This window comes from Lissotriton vulgaris, chromosome 5 (assembly GCF_964263255.1).
Source record: "Lissotriton vulgaris chromosome 5, aLisVul1.2, whole genome shotgun sequence".
Classification (NCBI taxonomy): domain Eukaryota; kingdom Metazoa; phylum Chordata; class Amphibia; order Caudata; family Salamandridae; genus Lissotriton; species Lissotriton vulgaris.
In genome coordinates this window covers 1,098,196,972-1,098,219,416 of record NC_141693.1, presented here as the reverse complement: position 1 = coordinate 1,098,219,416, position 22,445 = coordinate 1,098,196,972, and the positions used below count along the sequence as shown (strand labels likewise).

The following is a 22,445-nucleotide window of genomic DNA, read 5'->3' as shown; positions in this document are numbered from 1 at the left end:
CTCTTCAATCTTCCTCCTCTTTCTTTGCTGCTCACGCAGCTAGTTAAGTGCTCTATTTCGTTTTATTGATTTTATGAATGCTTGTGTGGTATTCTCGCCGTCTGTTTTAAAGGGGACGGGGGAGGAACAAGGGCTCTGTTAATGTTTCTCTGTACAGAGTCCCACGTTCGCGGGAGCGTTTTCGTTCCTTACGCGACTTTTGGCCACATTTTCCTTGCGGTGCATTAACGACCGCTAGAGGGCGCTCTCACGTCTCGCTGGCTCCTCGGCGCGCTCTCTTCACTCAGATAAGCCGCGCTGAGGTGCCGATCGAGACTGAGCCTTTCGAAACTTCATGGTCAGGGCTATTAGGAAAGCAGATGCTGCATGATCGTTTGCTATTTGCCTTCTGTTCACACTGCCTGGGAGGGTTAGCGTCCGCTCCCACCTTCGCAGTCTCCACTGGCTCCCGGTGGCTCACCGGATTCTGTTTAAATCACTAGTCCTCTCCTTCCGAGCTACCCATCAACTCGGTCCAATGTATCTGAGGAAACGGTTTACCTTCTATGTTCCGAATCGTTGCCTCCGATCGACCAATCAATCTCTGGTGGTGCCTAGATTCAGGTACTCTAGACTGGGAGGCCAGTCCATTTCTGTCAGGGCCGCCAGGGCCTGGAATGCGCTTCCTCTGTCTCTCAGGGCTGCTCAGTCCATTTCTGTTTTTAAAAAGGAACTGAAAACCCATTTGTTTAATAAACCCATCTAACTGCCCCCTTTCCTTTCTCTCCTGAGGCCCTACTCTGCTTGTCACTTCCCCCTCCGCGCCAGGATACTCGTTTAGTAATAGAGCGCGTTATAAAATCTTTTATAACATAACATCAATTTCGCTGTAACATAAATGTATTGTTTGAAATACCTGGTGGCCTGGTATCTTTTCTTTCTTTTTTTGTTTTGTTATTTACGCAGGTCTTCTCTCTTATTTGATTTAGCAGGATGGCAGCTCTGTTACTATCCCCCAAGAAGTGCCTGAAGTGGCTTTTCACATTAGCCCATCCACAGTATCGAAGATTTGTTCTGACTCACTGAGTCAGACTGCCCACATTCTCAATTTAGTCACCCTTCATAGGCCGTTTATATTGTCTTTTTTATTTTATATAATCGTAGAGGCTTTTGGGCCTGATTTAGACTTTGGCGGGTAGAGTACAGTACTTTGTCGCCCTGACAGAGTACCCGCCTGCCAAATTTAGAGGTGTTCACTCACCCAGCGGACATCTTTCTTTGATGGAAACCACCATCGCACTGGTTCCTGTCCATGAATTGAAAGTTTGACAGGTGGCTCTGTTAACATAATGGAGCTGTATGGCAAACTTTCAGTGCCCCCCCCTTTTCAATCACAAGGCAGGCTTTTGTTTTTGAAAATACAAATGCTGATACCGCCCATGCTATGAGGGTTTCCTCTCAAGGCATGGGGGAATTTTGCTGTTTTCACTGCTCCATCCGGTTTTACATGGCGGCGATGGACAATGAAACTTGCTACTTGTTTCTAAACTCTTGAGTAAGGGGAGGGCAGGTGGTCAAGTGGATAAACCATTAAGAAGGCCCGTGCGCACCCTCAACTGTGCAAGTCTTCATTGTAACTCTAGGAATGGTCTTCACCCATAACATCTAGTTGTCAGATTAACTGAGCAATTGTGTGGTTCACAATGTGACACCCAAAGCTTCTGATGAACACAAAGTAATATTGTTACTTGCACAGAAATGAGTCTTAAAGCCTAGAACTCCTGGAATTGACTGTTCATCACATTTCTTCTAGCGTCTCCTTTTCAGTCACCAAACCTCTGCTCCGATATCTGGCAGATGCACTGTCAAATGACCCTTTAGAGCTGTTTAATGGAATATTGTTTTTCTCCTGGCGCCCAGGAATCGATTACTTGACAGTTTTAAGGAAAGCAGCTTCTGGTCTGTTTTTTGTTGCATCTACTAGTCTGACGTGTATAGATTGTTAAAATTTAAGACCTAAGCAATTTGTACCTCTTAAAAAAAAAAAAATGAATTTTTGTTTAGCAATATTTTGACAGGTTGGTCCCCCTATATCTCCCATTTTGGGGACACACTTTCTGTTTGGAACTTGATAGTGTATAAGAAAAAAACATTAGCATTTTTCCCCAAAATATATTGTCAAACTTTTTTAACCCCTTCCATGCTGATGACGAACCCCAGCCGTCATGCACTACGGTGCTCGTGTGCTGATGACGGCTGGGGTTCGTCACGGCCCGCCCCTGTTCGTGCTGTTTACAGCACACCAGGGGAATCGCGGCCGCATGGAAAGGGTTAATATCTAGTCAGTAGTTGAAGACATCACAGGGATTTTGTGCAACATATGACTACATTGATAATCGTTGGGCTGGGCATTTCTTTCCTCATGGAGAAGGTGGAATAAGGTATTCATGATTCCTTCTTGGGATTGGTATTTTGTAACTAGGGGCATTGTGCTGCATTCTAACAATTTTCAGAGCGTGTAGGTATCTTAAGTGGACAAAAAGAAGCCATTGATTGAAACGTGACTTAGCAAATGCTGTATTAAGATCCTTATAGAAAGATACTGTGAAAAGAGTATCTTACTAATTTTTTTAATAAAGCTGTAGCCTTCAGGCTGAACCAACACTAAAGAATCTATTGTATGACAAACTTGATATTATGAGGGTGGCCAGGAAATCATACTCTGTGGTATAAAAGTAAGTAGTTCAGTGTGTGTAGCTAGCCATTAAAGAAATATTAATTCAGTCTTGCAGTTAGGACAGCACACCTTTCTGGTAATAACTGCCAGTCTGGTACCTAGATTTCTTCGTGTTTTCAGGCAGCAATTCACAATTCTATATAAAAACTCCCAGGAGCATGTCTGCATTATTTTAATTAATTTCTTCTGTTGGATATCCCGCTTTCAGGACATCTGAAGAGGGAGAGTAGAAGATAGTCATAGATTCAGTGTGTTTTAATTTCTTCAGTATATTTAGCCTCTTAAAGAAAAAACAACTGTACAACCTGGAATACCGCTTAAACTCTTTAGGTGAACCCTTACACTAATTACTGCACAAAGTTGTATAGGGCCACTCGCATATGCTATTGGAAACACATTAAGATTTTATGGGTTGCTTTTGTAGCTTGAGGAATATCAAGAGTTACGGAAAAATCTTTTACAGTCCCCTGTTTGTGTTTTTCGATGTGTGGTGATCTTAAGATTCATTAATGCTTCCCTAATCTTTCCTACGGTACAAATCCTTTTTATTACTTTCATTATTATTGCTTTTATTTGACGCTGGGCAATGATGCATGTTTGATCATTGCAAAATAAAAGCCTCTTGCTAACTTATTTTTTTCTCTTCCCCACTGCGGTTCCTTATATGCGGTGCACCATTAAGTGAATTTATTCTCTTCAGTGTTTGGAAGAGAAAATGTAGGATTAATAGGAAACATGTAAGAAATTAGTGCTGCATTGCTAATGTTTAAGGACCACTAAAGTTTCAGAGCTCTATTAAACTGTATCATTTACAAGCAGTATGCACAGTACCAGCATGTCCTATATCCGATTTAATAATCATTCTTTGCTGTAAAAAGTATATCTGCCCTACTCACATATACGTTGATAAGTGCGTCTTTGTCAACTCATGATGAATTTTAAATCCAAGCTTGTATGGTCTGCGTTTAGCTACGTGATCTTTGATCTTGATGAGGTGGGTAATGTGATGGCCCTGTCTATCTTTCAGGAATAACTAGGTACTGGAGCACTGAATCCATAAAAGGAGTCCCTTCTGTATGACCCATTCATGTACTTTCTTCACAAAGCAGCTCAGTATTGAATCCTGTCTCAAAATAAATTTGCTTTCATTTTTTTGTATTCTCTCTACAGGTTAAAAGAAGTATATTTGCCTCCCCTGAGAGTGTAACTGGCAAGGTTGGAGTTGGCACATGTGGCATTGCAGACAAACCCATGACACAGTATCAAGACACCTCTAAATATAATGTAAGGACTTATCACGTAGTAATTGGGGTGCTATTAAGTAAATCTGTTTAGAGCTTAATGTTAAGGTTACGCTGTTTTTTTAGGGGAAGTTTTGCAGTCTGAACACTTTCTAGATTCACATGCTGTGCATGATTCAATGTAGACATTGTTTCTGGGAATTCTTACTAAAAGTAAGTTTGACCTTGAGCAGATGTGGAGTTCATATGACTCATGATGATGTCCATAAGGTCCCAGTTCCTGTGTATGTCTTTAGCATCTTTGAATATATATTTTTTGTGCTTGTGGTTTGGGAAGGAGGAAAATGGCGTATCGTTTTCAGGTGACTTAAGAAAATGGACACTTTTTTTGGTCCATACTTCTGGTCTACCTTCAGTTGGCATAAATACTCTCCTGAGCAAATGGCTCCTATTTGTTGGCCCCAGGTGAGGATATATACATTGTAGGTGGCCAAATAAGAACCAGAGATTATTTTTTATTTTTTGTTTTTTTTGCAGAGTTTTCTATAGCATGAATTTGACCCGCAACCGAATCGGGTATCGCTTTACATAGCACCAGTTACATTACATGAGGAGACACATTCATTTTTGTTAGGCACGGGGAGATTAAGTGATTTGCCCAGAATCACAGGATGTTCAGCGTAGTTACCGACACTCGAACCCAGTTCCCCAGGTCGAACGCCCTAGCCGTTAGGCCAACTCCTCTCCCTGGAAACTGAGTTTATTTGTTGCCAGTCCAATTTTGTCACGAAGATCAGCTAATATCTTAATGTGTCACACCTTGAGTATATGGCCCTCCCTGTCTTTGCCCTTTCATACTCAAGCACCGCATTGTATTTTGTAGTCTATAGTCCCGACTGCTGCACTGTCACATAGTGGGGCCTGGAGCTGGGCTAGAAAATAATTTTTCATTTTCCTATTCCTAGCCATCAGCTTCGCACAACCTTTCGGTTTGTGTAAAGAAGTCAGTGGGCAATTAATGTTACAATGAAAAACAAATCCAGACTAGTAAGTCTATGGAGCATGTTAAGTTCAATAGTGCCAAACAGGGAGATGGGAGATTCTGCTTAATTGGGGGACTGTAATTGGCACCTCAAAACTAGATCTGTTCCACTGCAGCACAGTCTACCCACTCCTAGTGCTCAACAAACTCGATACCAAGACTCGTGACAATTTCATCCTGCCATTGACCATATTTGTGTAGGTTGTGTGGGTGGTGGATTGTTTAGGTTAAAAGAGATTTTCATTTTTAAACTGGAACTGTTCAGGTGTAGCATCAATTTACTGGGTTGGTTAGTGTGGATCACAAAGACTATTGAAACAGCGAGCTAGATAAAGAGCAGGTTTGGTACACTCTATTGGATATGCTTTTACCCAATAGGCTCAAAGTTTGAGTAAACATACTACTAAAACTGAAAATTTAGTATTTGGAACCGCTTGGTTAAGCATCCTTTTAACTCGATTTCGATCAGTAATACAAATATTGTACCAGTACTTAAGTTCATCTTGAAGTAACAGTATTTTTTTGGTAGATCTTGGGAGAAAACCTAAATGAATACATTTACGGAGGCTTTTCTATTGTGGTGGCACTTCAAGTCAATATGAATGAATCCATAAATAAATGAAAGACTTTCAAAAATTTGCAGCAAATATTTTTTTTTTATTATTTGCAGTTATTTTTTGGGGTAATTCCGATTCATGGGAAACTACAAACCGTCCAATAAATTAAATATTTTTTTCCCCTACTGAACGTTTTATATCTTTCTGTTCTCCTCTCCAGATTTGCAGATCCCTTAATGACAGATGCCAGGGCAAGACGCGGGACCTTGAAGCTTTGCAGTCATCGCTAACATCATGCTGAGTGGTCGGATTCTAATCTTAAGAGCTATCTGCACAAAATCGTTGCAGCCTTGCTAGTCCTCTGACCTAAATATGCCTGGAAACTATCTAGTAAACTCTAAATGAGAACACCTGATGCTTTTTCTTACATTGTCTACAGAATAATTGTTGCCATCATTTGGCATTAGGTGGTTGTATCCATTTAGGCCACTGGGGAAGAAAGTGTCTGTGTATTAATTTAGGAAACCATGTGTGACAAAACATTATTTTGTTTTATTTCCTTGTGTTGGTTTGCTTTTTTGTTTCTTGTTTCTCAAAAATACTATTTCCAAAACTGTGCTGGAAAAAACACCTAGCTGACGTACAGCCCTGTATTCAGTGTAGATAATATTCTTTGTAAAAATTAAGTCTGTTTATGATTAAGTGATTTAGAACTTTCAGTATTGAACTGTTTAGCACTGGTCATTAACTGACTGTATTTTATGTGCCTGTAGCTGGATTTATTTTAATTTGGTTGATGCACTGACTGGTGGGAGTGCCCTAACCCATCTAGTATTCCAGCTCATACTCCATTCTCCCAAAAGTCAAGTGGACATTCATGTAGACAAGGGGCTTCTTTAACTAAATGGCAGAGTAATTTTTATGATGCAGTGTGACTTTGTTTTTCTATGTTTAATTTTTATTAAATAAAATGTTTTAAAATATTAAACGGGCAGGTTGCCAATGTCTGGTCTGATCCTTGTAGGATTCAGGCGATAAATGGTTGCAGCAGCATCGTGGTGACAATGTGTATGATGGATTTTTTTGTAATGCGGTGAAATTAAATATTGGGATATGGCACATATGGTGAGTTACCATTACTGTAAAACACTATAAATGATGCCTATTAAAACAAAAGATTTCGGTAAATTTTATGTTATTGAGACACAGATAATTAAAATAAGCATTGCACAGTGTAAACTATCTTTTTATTTTTGTATAGTGCTTGTATTTGCATTGATGATCAAACCACTGTACAGTATTTAGCAAAAAGTGCTTTGAAGCAGATATTGCAGTAACTCTTCATAGCAGCTTATCTTCATCTAACAGTTAGATTACCAGTATTTTCCTTTACCTAATCAGATTTTTGACCAGAGCCTCCGCCCCATTCCAACGTTGGTCTTAGGAGAGTAATGGATGTGGGTGAGAGTATGAGAGGTCGGGGGGTGGGGATAGAAAACTACTTTGTGCACATGTCCCAATAGCTTCTTAAACTATAGAAGGATATAGTTAGCAGGATTTAAACTAGAAGGATGCCCATTGGTTGGGTATAGAGATCTGTCGTAAAAGCTATTGGGGAGTGTTCCTCTCCGAACACACAAAATCTCTCATTATGGATTACCACGTACAACTTGTAGTGCATAAAGAAATTATTTCACATGCATCATACTGTAACATTTATGTAATGTCTACTACTTCTATATGGGACGACTAAGCACTTGCCTACATTGCTACCTCGCTACAGCTCATAGGGTGTTGGGTTGGAAGTGTATTGTCTTTGTTTTGATCCTGTGTGACAAGTGTTTCCATGTTGTGTGTTGGGACCACTGAGGTGCAGTAACTTTTTTGTATTATCTTCATAGTCTACTTAGCTGCTTACTGGACTGTGTTGCCCATTCTGAAATATTTTGTTTAAGGTTTTTATGGTTCTGATTGGGCATTTGTACATTATATATATCATATATGTATAACACCCCTCCATACAAACGAAACAGATTTAGTCCTGTTTGAAACAGCTATGATAGAAACCGTACATTCATTGCGCACTATTTTCATTACTAACAATCTCCCTACCACCCAATTAAAGATAACTGTGTACATATGAAGGAGGTTTCTCGTCCTATTTCACGTTGTAGGTTACCTTTTCCATGATTGACAAATTATTTATAAATCTGGTTCATTCTTATATCTTAGCATTGTACTGATCTACTAATACCTGGGCACTGGTCTCTTTCCTGCCAACAGGCCTTTTTTATTGATGTTCCAAAATGTGGCTTTCCAATAGTTGTGGTCTTTAGGAGCCTATTGCCTCCCTTTATCATAGGTATGTATAAAAAAAAGATTTTATTAATGTTAACAAAGTACCTATCTGGAATGTTAACAAATATTCTTAACCACCTATAGAAGATTTGGTAACCCAATTCATTGTAAACGCATCAGTTTAATCCCAAATCCCTCAATTCGTTGTTTTTGCTTTAAATATTCACTTTCACCTGATTTACAAAGTACCTGTATCCCTAGGAAAGGGAAAAGGGGTATTCTTCTCATTAGTTCCCAAACTAATTCAAACCATGGACAGCTAAAAATTCTGTTCACTTAAGCCTTTTATTCAGTCTTTAAAAACACTAAACCAAAGAACATTAAACTTGACAGTCCTCTCATATTCATTACTGATCACTGAAAACAAACTCCCACCCTGCAATGTTTTTAATTCTTAGTGTATATAAAAGCTATCAGTCTTGTAATGAGAAGCTGTTTACAATCATGTTATCCTGCCCTGCGTTTACACTTCATGATGTATGATCAGTGCCCTTTTTTAAATCCTTAATTTTATTGTAAATTCACATATACATTAACTGTTAGATAGTTGGAGTAATGTGTTGTCTTTATATTGCTTTGCCCACCATTGTAACTGTTTCAGCTCATCCCTGAAGAAACATGTTTGCATACTGCCAATATAAAGTTTTGTCTAGTATTGCAGCAGTTTAGATTGAACGGTTACCTAAAACTCAACAGGAACCCTATGGGGATTTTGAGTTTTGTCTTTATTAAGACGATTGGTGCTCAATGATTCTATTGCTGTGGTCATAATCATCCATTTTTGGTGGATGGGAATGATTTGCTTTCTTAAACTCCGGTTCTGTAGTTAATAGTAAAACCTTGTCAAACAATGAATCCTAACATAAGGTGCGCTCATCCAAACATTTAATCAGTTTCTGCTTTGCTTCTGTACTCAGTCTTCAGTCATCCACATCTCTCCCTTAGAATCAGTATTTCGGCCGTATAAAAAAAAATTAAAAAACCTTTTTGCTTGCAGTGTACAGATTCAAGTTTGAGTTCTTATTGGTGGCTTTGTTAATCTGGTCTATTTCAGTTTGCTTTAAAGTTTAGCTTCATTGTGAGGATTTGGCTAAAGCCATTTTTCACAAAGCAACACATTCCATCAGCAGGTTCTGTATAGTAGCCCTCGAGTTGCCAACACCTTTATCCTGAACTTTAGACTTATTCAGCTCTTAGTATTCAGCAACTAGACCATCCTTTTGCAACCTTCTAGCAAAATACTTCAACACAAACCTGATTTGTGTTAAATTACAGAAGTAGGATTAGACAATTGGGCAACCCTAGTAACCAGACTTTAACACTTTTATTTACTACAGTTCGACACACAGATGAAATATGCCCCATTGAATACAGGATCAATCAATTGAGTCATACTTGTAATGCGTGGCTTGTCACCCAAGAGGGTATCCAGTCTGTAGCTGCAAGTGTCAGTTCAAGAGTCAGGCCTTGCACCCCTTCCTGAAGTAGGTATGGTGCAGAGGTGAAGGGCGTTCCAGTCCTTGGCAGCGAGATGGGAGAAGGTGCATCCTCTGAAGCTGCAGCGGTATATGTGAGGTATCGGGTTGAGGTGAGCAGAGGTTCCTGGGAGGTCTGTGGAAATGCTGGCGATATCACAGAAATCCCTCCACGGCCTACATGAACTAAGTGGTTGTGATCTAAACCAGACATCCACAAGCTTCAATTTTTTCTACAAGCTGCTTGATTAAGGTTATCCTTTATGCAGAGCTGCATTTTTGACCAACACAGAATCTGATACCAAATTAAAATCTTCAAGAAGAATGTCTGTTGACATTGAGGAGTGAACTACATTACACTATTTTATTTAACTTTGTTTTACTGTTCCCCCTATAGTATTTTACATTCTTCCCTTTCTCATCCTTTCTCATTTTTTCTCATTTTCTTTCTCCAAGGAATGTTTTGTACAGTAATACCATCAGTCAGCTGCTTATTTTGATTGTCTAAAGTCTCTCTTTTTCACTGGGTATAATGGCTTGAACATCCCAAATCACAACCTTGAGTGTCTTATTCTTGCTGATCAGTAAAGAGAACTCAGTGCAAAAGATTGTTCAGAAGCTCAACCAGCTGAATTTAAAAAAGCAAAACCGATAAATACTAGACTCTTATATACCCACGAGGTGAAGTGGAAAAACATGAAGTGACACATATTAGAACGAAAGCAAATTTCCACTTTGAAGTCCAAAGTAAAACAGACAACAATTTGATTGAAACCTATCCTTTTAATAAGCGAAAATTCCCAATTAAGAGAAGCATCTAAGGTATTTCTAAGCTCATTCAGAAAAGGTAGCCAAAAACGTGCTCTCATAAATGTTTGCAGACAGTTACCCTCCACGAAAGGCTAACCAGCCACAGAAAGCCCTGGGCTAATACCAGTAGGAGGATATCAGAGGAGATGGGGAAATTGGAAAGGCAAACACAAGGAGATGATGGACGGAACGCTGAAACTACAGACACACTTCCCCCAGTCACAGATCTATGTTGAATCCATCATTGTTCTTTAGCTCACCTCCCCCCCAGTTCAGACCCAGCCATATGCTAATCAGTCTTGATCCTGTGCCTCATGGGAACAATCCAGATCTAACTGCCAAGCTAGGCCTTTCCTGGACTGGAAACCAGCATCCTGTGACTTTCGGGGTAAGACCCCTCATCAGCCATGTTAGCTTGAATGCAGTGGCAAAGTGAGCAGGGACCCATGTCTGGGCATATCCTGCCAACTTAGGGCGAACAAAGCAAATACAAGGAGATGGACGGAGCTGAAACTTTTCAGACCCTTAACTCCAGTCACAGATCTGGGTTGAATCCATCATCGTTGTTTTGCTTATGGCTGGGTGTGAACTGGGGTGGCGAAGTGAGCTAATCAGTCTTGACCTTGTGTTTCATGGGAACAGTCCAGACCTAACTGCCAAGCCAGGTATTCCCAAGCCCGGAAACAAGCATCTTGGGACCAGAGCTAAGAATTCATGGCTAGAGGAGTGTTTTACAGAACATCCAGGCCCTAACCAATCATACAGATGAAAAACAAATAAGTGATGTAAAAAAAAGGAAGATGGAATCTGCATTATAACTTTTAGGGACTATAGGCCTTGTGCAGAAAATTCACCCATCGACTTCACAGCAATGTAAGCACGAGTAAAGAAATAATTCTTTTGGAGAATCCTAGCTGCAGATTCCTAACCTTTTGAATATTCCCTAGGTGTCCACCTGGATCTGGAAACTTTCACCAGTACTAATGTAAGCTACAGGTGCCACTGTTCAACTCCACACCCACACCATTACTTTCTGGAAGTGATTGGAGAACCTATATAGGTGCCACTGCTGCATGGTGACTTCAGTACCTTCCTTCCTTTCTTTATGTCTCCAGACGCGGATTATGAGGTCTTTGTGATTTTACATTAAATGTTCTTCAGTGTACAAGGGATGCCACCCCCATAAGTGACTGGTTTTAAGCCATGTATCAGCGGTCACAAACCAATGTCTGACTGATCCCAATCAGGTGAGCCTGAGGTCGAGCCATGACTCCGAAGGCCTGCAGTGGCTCTATGTCCATTAACAGGAAGGTCATACAGATTGCGAGGTGAAACTTTCCATCACCAAACATTAAAAGAATTCCTACCGTGGCCCTTCCAAGTCATGCCCCACTTCCAAAATTTGATCACAGTTTAGTTCCCAGAGTCGATGAAGCCAGTTTTTGTTGTGCTCTAACCATCAGGTAAAAGTTAGAAACAAGATATCTAAGCAGGACTCCGGTGCCTTGAGCCACTCTTTCACCTGATCAGAAATGGGAGCAGCATCAAAATTCTCAATCCTGCTTCTGAAGTCTGCCAACTTTAGAGCCAATCCTTCAGCTGGTTCTGGCAGAACTGTGTTTCTGGGGAGTTAAACCGCACCATATCCGTTCGAAGAAATCCACGCAGTCATGCTCTGGTTCTTTGGATCTCTGCAGGCTTCTGTTAGTCCGCACCCGTGCCCCAAGTAGCCGAGAGGCTTTCTGCCTAGAATACTGGGGGTGGGTTCGCAATCCGCACCTGCTGGACCCTCTGAGCCTTTCTTGCCTCTGGCTCCTATCCAGGCCCGCTACTGCTGCCACAACCTTTTCCTGGCTCTGGGCACATTGACGCATACTCCGCCAACGCCAGTAGAGGTGGCCTCTATAGTTCTGACACCAGTCTTACCTCTGCCAAATTCACGCCCGGATCCACCTGAAGCACCACTTCCTCCACTTGATTTGCCACCTCTCCAGGCGAAAGACTGCTTCGAGGAATGTGTGCTATAGATACATATGCTTAAGTCCACTATCTAGTGTTGGGCTTGGATGATTAAAAGTTGTTTTTGTTCCAAGAAGTTTTCTTCGAGTTGCAAGGCTGTGTGACCCCCCTCCTCTTGGTAATACTGCCCATGGTCATCAATGCCATCTTCAGGTTGTTTTTATTTTTTCACCGACTGGCTTGGATGTAATATCTTGCGCTCAGTTTCGAGACTACTTCGGCCTCTCTTTGGTTCTAAGTATCTCCACTCAACTATATTGTCTCGATCGGTTAGTTTATTGCGTCAGAGCAATCATCCTTCTGCATAGCAGATCCTTCGGCCCACACCTGGCTGGGCATACGATCGACACTCCTATGTCCTTAAGAGAATGACTTGATAATGGAACGCACTCCCTTCTATCCGGATTGTCACTTCAAATATCCTCATACCGACCAACACTCTATTTATAACCTATGCCTCTTGCCCGATCGTCGTCTAGAGCGGAGCTTTGAAGCCTGCATGTCTTATAGATCTTAAAAAAACTCTACGAGACTGACGTGCCCGAAGGCAAGAAATGCAGCTCAAGCAATTGGACAACCTCTTCGGTCCACAAGATTAGGATGAAGAAGCTTCAGAGGCACAGGAGGAATTTCTTATCAATCCATGTTTCCGATTCAGTCCCAATCTGATTATGAGTGGACTACTCTTCAGCTGGCACAGATGCATCGGACAGTGAATACCTTTATCCCCTGATCCTAAGCCCAAAGCATAGGCTTAGACTGAAAAGACTGTTCACGTTCCGCCACTTCAAACAAGCATTTGCAATGCAATAGGTCTCGCATTTATGCGAGTTTGAGCTATTGATATTGCAAATGACGCCTTTTATTTATGTTTTATAAACAAAAATAAATTGTATTTGTAATTTGCAATGTCAATACCTCAAACTCATAAATGCCAGACCTATTGCATTGCACATGCTTGTTGGGGCAAACATAATTTATGCGAACATAATTTGTTTCTTACTGTGGACTTCTGCTGGACGTGAAAGTCATTGAATTTGCTGATATTTCTTTTTGGTACTTAATTTATACCAATAGAATAATTATACAACTATCAGAAGTTCCTACTGCCGAGCTGAAAAGCAGTGACCAGTAATTTTGCGAAAAAACAGTCACAGCAAGCGGAAGGGTGCCATGACCACCTGCGACTTCATCAGCAGGTGCTCCTGGTGGGGCTTGGGTCCTATTAGCCCACTCAACTGCTTCAGCTTAGGTCTGTGTTACTTTAAGGCCGAGAATCCTAAATGCCTCTGTGAATCCGGCCCTGTGCTCCACAACACTTTGATGCGTGTTGACGAGAAGCCAGCCTTGCGCCACCAGACAAGAGTCCACACAAGTGAGACGTCTGTGAATATATTAAAGATTATAACACACTCTGCATGGCATCGTGCAGCCTTCTTCTCTACATATGCCAGTGTTTTAGGCCAATTAAAGCACGCTTTGTGGGTTGGGGCCTGTTGGTAATGTAGAGGGAGCTTGGCTATGATGAATGTGTGACTGGAGGAAAAGAAGAGGCGGGGCTAGGCCTGTCTCGCGCTTGACGGGCCTTCCTGCTCCCGTTATTAATGGACTCGATGTGAAGGCTTCTGCCGTGACCCCCACACAGTTATACTTGAAGTGAAGGCACCGATAAGAGCAAATGGTTGGGTGCTTGGTGGGGAAAGGGACTGAGATGGATGAAGGACTCCCCACCGTTACTATCCATCCCTGACAAAGCTCTGGAGACAGCGACTTAACAGAGTATGAAAGAGAAAACTAACACTGGGGGCTACCTGCAGGGACACTATTGATTACCCCTGGGCCGGTCACTTCCTACTCTGATTGAGGCGGGCTTCAAGCAAGCACCAGTCTCTGAGTTGTCCATTGTCTCCGCCACTGCAGGGTTGTCTGCTACTTTCTATCACTAGTGCACACTCCTAAACGTGCGCTTACACGCTCTAGTGACGGAATGCCATTTAGTGAGCACACTGATGGAGCGTTTATCTGGGCCATCTCAGTTTCGTCTAGGCGGTGACAAAAGGTATCTCGATTAATACCAAACGTAATAATACCGCACCTGCCAGCCTTTAGGAGAACAAGCCCCCGTCAACAAGACAATCACTTTCAAGCTCCTCCCCCATGCACACAAAGCACTGCACAATGCCGGACCAGCCTACCTGAACTCGGCTTCTACACCCCCACCAGCTCCGCTCTGCCAGCCTTGCCCTCGCCGCTGTCCACCCGCATACTACGAACAATCTCCGGGGGCAGATCCTTCTACCTCGCCGCCAAGACCTGGAACACCCTACGGCAGACTCAAGACCTACTCGCCTTCAGAAGACTCCTCAAGACCTGGCTCTTCGAGCAGTAGCGGCACCCCCTCCCCTCAGCGCCTTGAGACCCTCACTGGCAAGTAGCGCGCTTTACAAGTACTCTGATTGAAGCCCTCTGCTGAAATGGAGGAGGAGGTGCCGCTCACCGAAAAGAAAAGTCTCTGGTGCTGTAAGCCACTGAGCTATTTTGCTGCCCTTGGAACTTGCAATATGGGGAATGCTCACGGATCACTGAAGTAGAGATTAAAAATTGTCATTCAGTTTACTACACTTCACTGGAAAGTTATGTAGGACCATTATACATTAACCTGACAGAGTGAGAGTTATCCTAATATGCCATTTATGGTAAGTGTAAATTACCGAGGTTACTAATACCAACTTTAGCTGCACTCTGTGTATCGACCTCAGAAGGCTAAACCCTTGCTTTCACCGTGCCAGATCTTGAGCTTGTGAACTGTAGCAGACCGCACCGATGTCAATGGGAGCACTTAACTATCTGAGCCGAGATTGCTGTACAGCTCCATTTCACAGAGCGAGAGATTGCTAACTGAATAACTCTGCCTAAGGACCAAGCTCGCACATTCTTTACTCAAGACATTTATTGTTGTCCGAGAGCGAGGAAGGTGGAAGCTGCAGTGTGCACTCCAGAATACACAATGGCTGCTTAAATAAAACTTGCTTTTGAAACCGCCAGTGAGGTATTGTTTTCCTCTTTATAGGTTTATTTGTGCACTTGCTCCTGTTTTCGCCTCACTAGCGCCGATGCAATCGAATATTCACTTCATCTTTGCGCAGTGCTACTTTAATGTCTCGTTTTCAGCGCAACTGCTGGCTACTTTCACGTGCATGCACGAGCACACGTAATACAGGCCAGGATGAGGATTTTTGAGAAAGTAATGCAATATTGTGCTGTTTTTTTATGAAAACATTGGCCCAGGTTAAACAAATGGTTGCAGCACTCCCCTGCATAATATAAGAAAAATAGGCGATGGGCTGACGTTTTATGGGGTTAGCAGTGTGTAGGAATGCAGTCACTCCGCTTGGTTATACAGTAAGGGCTGAAAGAGATTAGCATTTGATTTTGTTGGGCATGCCGAAGAACCCACTCTGTGTTATCCATAACTGGAATCACTGAATGGGGCTTCGATTTCATTACCATCCTCCGACGTCCATGGATGTAGTTACAACGACTTGCGTTGGGGGCGCTGGATAGTTTAATTTACTATTCCAACTCCAGTCCCTGTGGATAGTAGGGAAGGTGTTGGATAGTAAATTAAACTATCCCCTATCCTAGAGCGCCCTCCAGCGAAAGTCGTAACGACTTTCGTTGTAAATCCTGCGTTGTAACGGTTCCGTTGTAAATGATGTTTCCCACGTCCATTGTGTGTTGTGCAGCCACCTTCTTCAAGCACCCTCTAAAATAGCATTTTTCTCTCTCCACAGAATGTTGGCTTTGAGAGCTCCGAAGCAGTAGGGCGAAGCAGCGCATGCGCTGCGAAAGCTAACATCGCTACAGAGGAGACTCCATGCGCGTGCAGATCGCCTGTCCGCGTGCGCTCATGGTTTGTCTCCCTTCGCTAGCAAAACCGACAATAGTCTCGCCAAGGCGAAGCAGCGTATGCGCTGCGTTTGCTGTGGTAGACCTAAAAACCATGGGGCGCATGAAGCTGCTTCAGAAGCCCGCCCTCTGGCTCAGCACCAAACGTTTGGCCTGCAGCAGGGGCCTCCACCTTCTCCACACCTGGGCCTACAACCCCTCGATATTAGGTTGCGGCACTGAAACAAAAAGTCCAAACCGCTCCAAATAAAGCAAAGATTCTGCCACCCAAATGCTTCTTTTACAGACTGAAATCCCCACCTGAGCCGATCCTCTAGCAATATTAAGAGCGGCTCTATCAAAAACAAAAAAGACTCCATATTTAGCCTGGATCTAAAAGAATAGTTCTCCAACCAGCAGAACAACAATCTTCAAAAAATAGTTGTCTTTTTGAAGAAGCTTTGGATTCTCCTATTCAACCTTTAAAAAAAAAAAGGAAGTATGCTGCCAGTAGCCCATTGCATATCTCTATTTCACCTTCCCTATAAACACCACGTCCTCACTCGCCACATTTATCTGAGGCAGGTGATATAAATCCTCAATCGGAAAAAATTATCACGACATTCCACAAAACATTCACCATGGGGATGTTTGAGATGATGAAGACATTGAACCACAAGGGGATACAGACCCTGATCTATATCCCACAAGACCATCACCACCTGATGATGCCTCTGCATATCGGGATCTAATAGCACATGCAGCAACTTTACACCAGGTACCCTTACGTAAGGATTCAATAGGAGCTGATTTCCTTTTTGAGACTTTGTCTAATGCACGAGGGGCACAATAATTGCCATTACTTAAAGGTATGACCTGTCACGCTGGCGATATTTTTAAAGACCCTGTCAAAGCTAGAATAATAACACCACACATTGACCAAGTACAAGGCAGCACCATGAGATCCTTTCTTTATTAATCCTTTTGCTGCAGCGGCAATTACGCCGCAGCGCTAAGGGGCGGGGGGGGCCGCGCGGCGCTCCACCGCTGGTGACGGACTGCTCCGTCACGCCCCTCTGGCGAGCTGTGCTTGTGATGGAACGGTTCCGTCATGGCCCCGCCCGCTCAATAGAGCGCACTGCGCAGGCGCAAAATCAGTGCCGCCCAGGCACGTAATCGGCGCCACGCAGGCGTGGTGAGCGGGCTGTGATGGAACCGTCCCGTCACCAGCACAGCCCACCCGAGAGTTGTGACGGAGCGGTTCTGTCACCAGTGTGGCAGGGGGTAAAGGTCAGTTAACCCCAGACTCCTTAGTTGTCTCATATGCAAGGAAGAGGGCTAACTCACAAACATCAGGAGACACACCACCTCCAGAAAAAGAATCTAAGCTAATTGATGCTTCTGGAAAACGTGTTGCAGCTAGTCATTGGCCTATAGCCAACAGTTAAGCTGTATTAGCAAGATAAGATGAGGCCCACTGGAACTAAGTGGTGGGGCTCCTACAACACCTCCCAGAGGAGCACAGAAAAAGAAGCCAGGAAATTGTTATTAGTGAAAAATCATTACCAATATTTATATTAAGTGCGCATTAGATGTAGTTGACAAATCTGCTAGAAGTATAAACGCCAGCATCCTCTTAAGTAGACCTGCATGGCTTCGGGTTTAAGGATTTAAGCCTGGGGTACAACAGGCTATATTAAATCTACCTTTTGACAAGCAACATCTTTTTGGACCTCAAGTGGATACAGCCTTTGAGAAAATGTAGGTCACAAAGGTCGCAAAATCAATAGGGGCTCTACAAACCTACAGTGGTTCCTTTCGTACAACCAATTCCACGCAAGGTACAAGGTCTGCCACATCAGACACCACTAGGTCAGCATACAAAACCCAAGGTCAAACCTCTACTTCAAAAGCCTTTTACAGGGGTTTGTATAGAGGGAACAATTTTAAAAGAAGAGGCAAAGGAAACAATACCCGTTCCTCAAAAGCCAATGCCAAACAATGACTTCCTGACCATTCCCCTAGACCACTTGACACCTATCGGGCCGTCTCAACAATTTCTCACTACTTGGTAATCAATTACAACAGATCAATGGATTTTGAATATTATCCAACATGGTTACTGTCTGGAGCTCATTACAACTCCTCCAAATATTCCACCTCTCAAACGGTCCAGTCAACATCAGACTCTCCTGCAACAAGAAATTACAGCTCTATTACAAAGAGGAGCAATAGAAACAGTTCAAGAACAGTTGCAGGGAACAGCAGTTTATTCACTATTCTTCCTTATTCCCCCCCAAAGATGGGTCATTATGCCTTCATACCTTTAAATCATTGCATCATGTCAGAACTTCACACTTCAAGAGATCATTCCTTTGTTACAAAAAGACTTCATGGCTGCCTTAGATCTAAACAATACCTATTTATCCTGCGCACAGAAACTACCTCTGGTTTCAATTTCAGGGAAAACATAATTTACAGTTCTTCCCTTCAGGATTACCACTGCACCAAGATTATTCACAAAATGTCTAGCAGTGGTAGCTGCCACATCTGCGCATACAAACCATTCATATCTTTCCATATTTAGACAACTGGCTGGGGCAGCCAGCTTTGTAGCCCCTCTTTCTCCAACACTAAATCTTTCATATATTCCCATGCTTGTATGATGTCCACTTTGTCAGGCTCGGAATCCCTGGTACATTCAAATAGCAGTTTTCAGTGTAAAAATATAGAACAAAGTATAGAATGTAAAATGGCCCTAGGCCTGAAACAACATAGCATGTTTAGTAACACGTCCACCTCTTTTGAAAGAACCCAAACTTCAGCCAATAAGGCGGAAGCTTACCAGAATCGACGCACGTGCCTCTGACCTCGAAATACTCTGAGGGGACGCCGAGAAGAGGCATACCACCAAGAAGGCGGCGTAGGACACAGAGAAGAGGACTGGCAAGGTAAGAAACCCTGAACCATCTGATCCCAAGATCCATGAAAAGGCGGCACAAAGCAGCCCCAGCATCGAAGAAAGACAATTGAGGGTCAGTCATGATCAGAACCTCAGGGATACCGACTAGGGAAGTCGTTGAAAATGACCAGACAAATGTCGAACAAGAGGCAACGAATGGAAAGACATCACCTTCATAACCAGAAACCACCATACCCTAGATGATTATTTCCCAGGCCTCAGACACCGAAAGGGCCCTTGAGATAAAGAAAAAGACGCCTCGAAGCGGAAATGGCAGCACTTCTTTGAAGAAAAAAGGAGTTCGACAGCACTGAGGAAGAAATCCTCGCTTCACTGGTACCCAAACCGCGAGAAGGCATTGAAGAACTCGATGCTCCATAAGAGGAAGAAGCCTCGGAGACTTTCGAGGAAGAATGAAACGACCTTAAAACAGCCCAGAAGAAGAGGACTGTTACTATCCCTCAAAAGCTTCACCACCAAATGACAGCCTTATACAACCGCTTCATTAAGAGAGCAGTTGATACCATCGGGGTCTCCTTAAAAGAGGAAAAAGGAGAATCCTGCTTCCTCCTAGAGACTTTGACACCCTCCACCAAGGGGACACAATACCTCCCAATGTTACCAAGCATCCTGGACCAGGGAAAAAAGGCCTTCAAAGAGCCTGCCTCAGCTAAAGGGGTAACAGCAAGGGTGGAAAAGAAATAGATGCCCTCAACAAAGGACCCTAAATACATTCAGGGAAACTCAGTGCCAGACTCCATCATTGTCACCACGGCAATAAAAAGGGTTAACGCTCACTCTTTCACTGGCCCACCTCCAGAGAAAGAAAGCAAGAGAATGGACATGGTGGGAAGAAAAATGGAGAAAGAAGCAGGAACACAATGGCGCATTGCAAACTCCAATGCTGCTCTTAACAGGTATGGCCACCAATAATGGGATAAGATTGAGGAACTGATGAGCAAGCTCCCAGAGGAGGATAGAAAAAGCATAATCCATACGAGAGAGCCCTAGACGTGGCCGATACAGCCAGCAGACAAATGTGCACAATGTTACGAAGTCACGCCTGGCAACGAATATCGGGCGTAAAGCAAGCGGTCCAAACCTCAATCATCTACAGACCTTTCACAGGGGACGCCCTCTTTAAAAAGGAAGTAGATGAGTTGCTGCAAAAAATAAAGAACAACAATGAAATATCCAGGTCTATGAGAGCCCTACAACAGAGGGGCACTTCAAAAGAGGTTTTAACACCAGAAATCCCAGAGAGTTGGATTTTAAATTGGGTACGCCATGGATGTTGTACAGAACTAAAAAACCCACCAAAAAAGAAACCAATCAGAAATCCTACAATTAAGACTAGAAATAAAGACACTCCTGCAAAAACAGGCAATGGAAAAGGTACCAAAAAAGAAAACTCAACAAAGGAAACTTCTCATCATACTTGGTCCTGAAGCAAGATCTCACACTAAGACTAATCTTAGACCTCCAGTTCATAAACTAGTTCATTCGCACAAAGCATTTCAAGATGTCGACACTACAGGAAATTATCTCACAGCTGCAAAAGGGGGACTTCATGGCAACAATAGATTAAAAAACCTGTCTATCCACACATCCCAATGTAACCAAGCTCACAAGAAATACCTCAGATTCTTCCACAAGAACCCTCACTACCAATTCAAAGTCCTCCATTTCGAGATCAAATCAACACCAAGAGTCTTCACAAAATGCCTAGCAGCAGTTGCAGCATCCCTAAGAAGGAGACTGATCCAAGTCTATCCCTATCCAGACTGGCTAATAAAGGAAAATTCAAAGCAAACATGTTACATGCATGTCCATCAAGTAATCAACACTTCAAAAGCCGTGTTTTTTAATAAACCACAAAAAAATCCTCCACAAGAACAAACCTTCTTACGCGGGCATACCTGACACAAAAGAGAATACAAACAACAAACTTGCCTGTACCCGAAGGGTCAGTCTCTGACTGTGAGGTCTGTCAAGAAACTCATGGACATGATAGTATCATGACAAAATCATGCCTTCACATGTGCCCTCTGCAAGAGTAGCTTTGCAGCAGTTGGTCACAAGCAAGAGGGAGCTGGGAAGAGTTGTAACACAAAAGGTTCAGGTTGAGATACAATGGTGGGCATCCAAGAACATAAATCTAGGCAGATCTTTCAAAACACCAACTCCCTCAGTGACCCTCACACCAGACGTGTCCAACAAAAGTTGGGGAGCACATTCAGGACACCTAAAAGTATGGTGTCAGTGGAACGATGCAGACTCCATAAAACACATCAACTTCCTAGAAATGAAGACTGTGTGCCTGGCGTTGAAGGCATTTCAAGCCCACATAGTAAGGAAAACCGCATTAATTCAAATGGACACCACCACAACTGTTTTACCTCAACACTCTGGGAGTAACGAAGTAATTCACTCTAAGCAAACTAGCGCAGGAAATTTGGAAATGGGTCAATTCAAAGAGAATCAGCCTACAGACTATTCACCTGCCGGGGAAGGACAACACCGACACGCATCAACTCGGCAGACAGAACAGCAGCTTGTATGAGAGGGAAATAAAAGAAAGGACCCTGCAACAAATCTTAAACTTCTGGGGGACCCCAGAGATAGACCTGTTCGCAACAATGGAGAACAAGAAATGCCGGAAGAACAGGAAGGCAAGATGGCCGACGCTGGATTGCTGTGAGCAGTCGCACTCTTCCCCTTCTCCAGCCTTAAGAATTTCAGAAGCATGATTTCAAGATGCTGAATACCCTGAATGGCGCCTGAATGGACATTATATGCTGGCTCTAAACTGCCCGGTGCATCTGGTACGAGGTCTGCCATAAAATACATTCAGAGGTGTTTTCGAGTTATTGCCTGGTTCAAGAGAGGTGCTAGGGGGCTGATGAGCACGCTCGGTTTTAAGAAGAAACAGCAGGCACAGCAGGTGCAAGCGGTTAGAATGCCCGCAAGGACTCCAAAGCAAGAAAGGGAGAAGGAAAAAATGATGTCAGTAGGAGCATCTGTGGGCGCCGTTGATTCGAACAAACCCCCTCGCAACCCTGGTGCCATCCCGAAGTCAGGAATCCCAGTTGGGGGGGAAAAAAGAAAGCAGAGCAGAGATCTAAATCGGCTCTTACGACGCAGGAAAATACCGCAGCACCACAAGCGGTGATTTCTAGCAGAGCGGGAAGAAATGGCGAAAAGCAGAAAGGCAAAGAATCAACGCTGAGACAGCCTACCCTCACAGAGGCCTTTTCGCCGAGATTACCATTGCAGCTCACAGAGGGTACTGCAGGCGGCAGAAGCAGACGGGACAGCGGCAACAGCGGAGCTGGTAAAGGCGATGAGAAGCAGGATCTCCGGGAGAGCGTCCTCGA

General features: G+C 43.1%; 1 protein-coding gene across 1 annotated transcript in view; it reads left to right on the top strand.

The window, feature by feature from the left end:
• Window positions 1-6,795, top strand: part of SMNDC1 (survival motor neuron domain containing 1) — a 131,820-nt gene extending 125,025 nt beyond the window's left edge. Inside the window, exons 6-7 of the mRNA XM_086922770.1 lie at window positions 3,887-4,000; window positions 5,777-6,795. Of these exons, the coding sequence (XP_086778896.1) occupies window positions 3,887-4,000; window positions 5,777-5,857 (195 nt within the window). The 3' untranslated portion in view covers window positions 5,858-6,795. The remainder of the gene's footprint in view (window positions 1-3,886; window positions 4,001-5,776) is intronic.
• Window positions 6,796-22,445: the final 15,650 nt, after the last annotated feature.